This window comes from Sinocyclocheilus rhinocerous, unplaced genomic scaffold (genome assembly GCF_001515625.1).
Source record: "Sinocyclocheilus rhinocerous isolate Xijiao unplaced genomic scaffold, SAMN03320098_v1.1 scaffold1508, whole genome shotgun sequence".
NCBI classification, from domain to species: Eukaryota; Metazoa; Chordata; class Actinopteri; order Cypriniformes; family Cyprinidae; genus Sinocyclocheilus; species Sinocyclocheilus rhinocerous.
In genome coordinates this window covers 530,052-536,748 of record NW_015660889.1, presented here as the reverse complement: position 1 = coordinate 536,748, position 6,697 = coordinate 530,052, and the positions used below count along the sequence as shown (strand labels likewise).

Sequence of the window (6,697 nt, the reverse complement as noted above, 5' to 3'; positions counted from 1 at the left end):
CATTGTATGGGTCAAAATTATAGATTTTTCTTTTATGCCAAAAATCATTAGGATATTAAGTAAAGATCATGTTCCATGAAGATATTTTGTAAATTTCCTACTGTAAATATATCAAAACTTAATTTTTGATTAGTAATATGCAATGCTAAGAACTTCATTTGGACAACCTTAAAGGCGATTTTCTCAGTATTTTGATTTTTTTTGCACCCTCAGATTCCAGATTTTCAAATAGTTGTATCCTCGGCCAAATATTGTCCTGTCCTAACAAACCATACATCAATGGAAAGGTTATTTATTCAGCTTTCATATGATGTATGAATCTCAATTTCAGAAAATTGACCCTTATGACTGGTTTTGTGGTCCAGGGTCACATATCAGTTTTCCAAAAATAATTTGTCTAAAAGAGAAATATATCACATGTTGACTAGAGATTTCCAGTGCCAGACTGATTCTTTTATACCTCGATACCCGAGCCCAGGTTGATGTGATGCTGCAGTTTTGCAATATTATGTTCTTTAAAATGAGCTTCTCTTCAAGAGCCTTTGCATCAGAGAATCGTCTCCGAGGAAGTAAGGGCAGATCTATTTTCATCCTGCTTTTGTGGTTACGAAAATCCACTTTTTTGTAATCACACTTTAGGTCAGCTAACAGCTCTTCAGCAGAGAAGTGTCTGAACTATTTCTGAAGATGTGATGATTATAATGGGCTTTGATAGCTCCAGGTCACATCCATGGAAACAAGAGTCGTGCTTCAACAGGACTTCACTCTGAGAGTGTCTAACAAGCTTGATTCCATCATAGACAAGCGAAACACTCAGCTGGACGCCACAGACCCGCACACATGACACACACACACAGCATGTCAAGTGTTAAAGGAATCATAATGTTGTTCAATATGAGGTCTAGATTAAACAATAGTCTTAAGTGATCATTGCGAATTAGTGAATGCTTTTAATTTAGTGCTGACATATTCCTTCATTTTACAGAGATGTGACGTACCATTTCCTAGTAAGACAAATGTGGCATCTCCACCAGAGCTTCCTGATGAATTTCTTATGAATCAAACCTGATATGAAAATGGAAGATGTGCTCAATATGAAATTACCATGATTACAATATACACTACTGTTGAAAAAGTATTTTATGCTCCTAATGGCTGCATTTATTTGATCAGAAATGCAGTAAAACAGTAATATTGTTAAATAATATTACAATTGATACATTTTTAAAATGTAATTTATTTCTGTGATGGAAAAGCTGGATTTTCAGCATCATTACTCAAGTCTTCAGTGTCAAATGGGCCTTCTGAAATCATTCTAAAATGCTGATTTGGTGCTCAAGAAACATTTCTTATTATCAATGTCGAAAACGATTATGCTGCTTAATATTTTTGTGGACACTGTGCTACATTTTTTTTTCAGGATTTTTTTGATGAATAGAAAAAAAACATTCATTATAAATAGGCCTAGATATTTCATAATATGTCCTTGCTGAATGAAAGTATTAATTTCTTTAAAAAAAAAATTTCTGACCCCAGACTTTTGAATGACAGTGTACTATGACACCGTTATGGAAAAAATTTATTTTCAGTGATTTTAAATTAGTCTTAAGTGATCATTGCGAATTAGTGAATGCTTTTAATTTAGTGCTGACATATTCCTTCATTTTACAGAGATGTGACGTACCATTTCCTAGTAAGACAAATGTGGCATCTCCACCAGAGCTTCCTGATGAATTTCTTATGAATCAAACCTGATATGAAAATGGAAGATGTGCTCAATATGAAATTACCATGATTACAATATACACTACTGTTGAAAAAGTATTTTATGCTCCTAATGGCTGCATTTATTTGATCAGAAATGCAGTAAAACAGTAATATTGTTAAATAATATTACAATTGATACATTTTTAAAATGTAATTTATTTCTGTGATGGAAAAGCTGGATTTTCAGCATCATTACTCAAGTCTTCAGTGTCAAATGGGCCTTCTGAAATCATTCTAAAATGCTGATTTGGTGCTCAAGAAACATTTCTTATTATCAATGTCGAAAACGATTATGCTGCTTAATATTTTTGTGGACACTGTGCTACATTTTTTTTTCAGGATTTTTTTGATGAATAGAAAAAAAACATTCATTATAAATAGGCCTAGATATTTCATAATATGTCCTTGCTGAATGAAAGTATTAATTTCTTTAAAAAAAAATTCTGACCCCAGACTTTTGAATGACAGTGTACTATGACACCGTTATGGAAAAAATGTATATATATATATATATATCTAATATTGGAATTATATTGATATGCTACCATTTGGGTTCAGTTTGGGGTTCGTTTTTTTATATATATATATATATATATATATATATATATAAAATTAATACTTAGGGGTGCATTAAATGAATCGGATGTAACAGTAAATTTTATATAAAACATATTTCAAATAAATGCTGTTCTTTTGAACTTTCTATTCATTAATTTCATTAAAAACATGTTTTTCAGAAAAATATTAAGCAGCACAACTGTTGTAATAATAGAAATGTTTCTTGAGCAGCAGATCAGTATATTAGAATGATTTCTGAAGGGTTATGTGACACTAAAGACACAAATTTAGCTTTGCCATCACAGGAATAAATTACATTTTTATATACTGTATATTCAAATAAAATAATATTTTTTAGTTGTAATAATATTTCCCAATATTACGACACTGTGCTACATTTTTTTTTCAGGATTTTTTTGATGAATAGAAAAAAAACATTCATTATAAATAGGCCTAGATATTTCATAATATGTCCTTGCTGAATGAAAGTATTAATTTCTTTAAAAAAAAAATTTCTGACCCCAGACTTTTGAATGACAGTGTACTATGACACCGTTATGGAAAAAATTTATTTTCAGTGATTTTAAATAGCCAATAAGTTGCCTTCAAACTAAAAAAACGCTCATTTTTGTATAAAGCAAATGTGCACAGGCCAAAGGTGAGGTTTGTTGTGACATTAATGAATGGTGTTGTTGTGGCACATGCAGCTTATCTGGACAAAAGGGGGATTTTTGGTTTTGTATGTGATGCCTTTATGCTTCTCAAACCTTTTTGTGAGCAGTTAGAAGGAAAGAGGAACAGGATGCAGACTGCTGTCCCTAATTTAGTTCTCAACTTTTTATGGTCAGCAGGGATTTGTCTCCTGTTTCGGTCTGAATGAGTTACTCTAATCCTCGTTCCAGCTCCTCCAAAAACAAGTCACACCACACATGCTCACACACACGTTTGTTTGACATTCCCTATTGTGAAGGCAATATTCAAACAATCATATCTCATACCATTCCATGAATGTTTGAAGGATTTATGGCTTTTTCTCAAAAGCAAACAGTTTTAATACTTCCTCATTTCTCCTGTTAAACAAAGTTTTGTGTGTCTTAAAGGAGTGCCCTGGCCGGCAGGCCGATTGTTAGCCATGCTGCGACAGCAAGAACCCACGGTCAGCACCCTGCATCTGGTGGCCAATGAAACATATTTCAAATAAATGCTGTTCTTTTGAACTTTCTATTCATTAATTTCATTAAAAACATGTTTTTCAGAAAAATATTAAGCAGCACAACTGTTGTAATAATAGAAATGTTTCTTGAGCAGCAGATCAGTATATTAGAATGATTTCTGAAGGGTTATGTGACACTAAAGACACAAATTTAGCTTTGCCATCACAGGAATAAATTACATTTTTATATACTGTATATTCAAATAAAATAATATTTTTTAGTTGTAATAATATTTCCCAATATTACCTTTTTCACTGTAGTTTTGATTAATAAACACATCCCTTATGAGCATAAGAGACCGCTTAAAAAAAAAAAAAAAAAAAAAAAAAAAAAAAAAAAAAAAAAAAAAAAAAAAAAAAAAAAAAAAAAAAGAAAGAAAATCTTACCAACCCCAAACTTTTGAACAGTAGTGTAAATAACGGTCAGAAATTAATTTGAAATATTTTTTCCACAGAAAACCGCATCCCCTTCTCAGCTGTGTATAAAACAATAGGCTTTAAAGAGACCGGGGCACGTGTATTTCTTACTGCGCTTCCCATCACCGCCAAAATCCTGGAGGTGGAACGCTTCACTTCTGCACAGGATCGCTTCAACATCACCTCCCAGAGAAGCGTCTCTAAGGTGAGATCTCCCACTCCCGCTCCCCTTCATGAAGTGTTAGTATGTGGGCTGAGGAGGTATATTTGTTGCCCGGGGGATTTAGAGGTTGCCCAGGCAATTTACATGTTGCCCTGGAGATTTGGACACTATATACAAAAATACTTGGCACATGCAACATAGTTTTTCAGAAGAATAATGACAAAAGGCCCTGTTAATGAATCTAATGAAGACTCATCCCTCGTTTTTAGAAATAGTTTATTCAATGTTTAAATAGTTGAAATATTTAGGAAATAGTTAATTATGCCCCCTCCACCATGTCGTTCCAAACACAAATGCTGTTATTTTTACTTTACTTTACTTTACTCTTTCCATACAATAACCATGGTGACCATCTGTCAAGGTCCAAAAAGACACAATAAAAGCACCATGCAAATAAAAAGCAAAAAGTGGTCCATAAAACTTTTGAACTATATTCCATATTATAGTTTTACATGTTTGTTGTTTTGTTTTTTTTGTCCAATTCTACTTTGGTGTTGTTCAGAAAACAGCATACAGTTTTTAACAACATGAGGGTGAGTAAATCATAAAATAATTTATTTTATTTATCCCTTTTTCTATTGGCTGTTCATGTATCTAGGCGCTTCCTGCAGTGTTTAAGATAGAGATGAGACACATTATATTATATTATATTATATTATATTATATTATATTATAGACTAATATATTATATTATATTATATTATATTATATTATATTATATTATATTATATATTATATGTACGCTACTTTCAAAAGGCTGAAGTCTAAGATTTTTATTTTATTTTTGGTAACTATTTTTAAACCGTAATTGATTCCTGTGACGGCAAAGCTGAATTTTCAGCATCATTACTCCAGGCTTCAGTCTCACATGATCCTTCAGAAATCATTCTAATCAGCTGATTTCGTGCTCCAGATACATTTCTTATTATTAACAATGTTCAGCAGCATTTATTGGATAATAGAAGTATGTTGTAACTTTACAAATGTCTTTACTGTCACTTTCAATCAATTTAAAGCATCCTTGCTGTGTGTTTGCTGTCTTGTGGCAATCTTAAGATGTCTTCCTCTGTCTTTGCCATCTTTTTTTTCATTCGGTCAATAATAGTCACGCGGAGCGGAGGCACACTATAAACAGGAACCTTGAAAGAAACATGCCAAGTCTACCCCGGGGAGGAGGTGAAGAACTGGCCAGGGAAGAGCAAGTGTCTAGTCGAAAAGTCAGTTTCCTGTTTCACTGATACACTGCTGACAACATCATATGATTGGTGTCTGACTAGTGTGATTTCCTTTACAGAGGCAACTTGAAGACTACTTGAATAAGCTGCTAAAAATGCCAATGTATAGAAACTACCATGCAACAGTATGTGCATATTTAGATTATGTACAGTATTTCAGTCCGTATGTCGTTTCTTGAGTTACACGCATTAACAACCTGTCCTGTTTTGTACTATAGATGGAATTCATTGATGTGAGTCAGCTGTCCTTCATTCATGATTTGGGACCAAAAGGCGTGTAAGAGTCTTCATTTATTGGCTAATAATGACGTTTTAATAATTATTTATAGATAATTATTGCATTTTGTGACCCTGTTACCTTCCCAGGGAGGGCATGGTTCTCAAAAGGTCAGGGGGTCACCGTATTCCTGGACTGAACTGCTGTGGCCACAGCAAAATGTGCTACCGCTGGTCTAAACGGTCAGTGTGGTGTCATTCATATTCAAATGATACAAAACAATCACCATGCGACTTACCCTGCTTTAAAATACAGTAAGATGATTTTCAAGTAAAGACCCTTTTTGTCTTACTGTTGGTCTTTACAGCTGGATGGTGGTGAAGGACTCTTTCCTTGTCCTCATGAAGCCAGACTCAGGTGCCATCTCTTTCGTCCTGCTAGTGGATAAAGTGTTCGGCATCAAAATGGAAACTAAAGACACTGAGACGAAGCATGGTGTTCGCATAGACTGTCTGTCCAGGTGTGTGAACACACATGTTCATTGAGGCAGAATGTTGACTTTTTTTGATTAAGTGAAAGAGCTTTTTGTTTTGTAAAGGACTCTGGTGCTGAAGTTCACGAGTTACCGTCACGCCCGCTGGTGGGGGCAGGCCGTCGATGATTTTGTGCGCAAGTATGGCAGCAATTTCCTTAAGGATCACCGCTTTGGATCCTTCGCCAATGAACAGAAGAATATCCCATCTAAATGGTAAATACTGCTTTGTACATGCATCCAGTCGCTAAAAAGTTGATACCATGGATGCTTTGGGGTGGGTACTTTTGACTTGGGCCAATAAGCAACCACCTAGCAACACCTTGGCAACATCCCACTAAACCTTTTACACGGGCAGGAACCACTCACATTTTCTTCAGAAAATGTCAAATACTAGCTAGCATTTAGCTTTCGTATTATATATTATTATTTATTTAATGAAAAAAAATTAATTTGAAGCCCACTAAAGCTAACTTTTAGCTTATTATTATTAAAACTTAAATGATTAACTTTTTGCATTAAATTGTTATATATT

General features: G+C 33.8%; 1 protein-coding gene across 1 annotated transcript in view; it reads left to right on the top strand.

Moving 5' to 3' along the window:
* LOC107725836 (phospholipase D1-like) overlaps window positions 1-6,697 on the top strand; it is a 34,682-nt gene that overhangs the window by 13,736 nt on the left and 14,249 nt on the right. Inside the window, exons 2-10 of the mRNA XM_016535235.1 lie at window positions 3,426-3,499; window positions 3,990-4,160; window positions 4,777-4,808; window positions 5,284-5,395; window positions 5,473-5,538; window positions 5,632-5,690; window positions 5,780-5,872; window positions 5,998-6,150; window positions 6,229-6,378. Of these exons, the coding sequence (XP_016390721.1) occupies window positions 3,458-3,499; window positions 3,990-4,160; window positions 4,777-4,808; window positions 5,284-5,395; window positions 5,473-5,538; window positions 5,632-5,690; window positions 5,780-5,872; window positions 5,998-6,150; window positions 6,229-6,378 (878 nt within the window). The 5' untranslated portion in view covers window positions 3,426-3,457. The remainder of the gene's footprint in view (window positions 1-3,425; window positions 3,500-3,989; window positions 4,161-4,776; window positions 4,809-5,283; window positions 5,396-5,472; window positions 5,539-5,631; window positions 5,691-5,779; window positions 5,873-5,997; window positions 6,151-6,228; window positions 6,379-6,697) is intronic.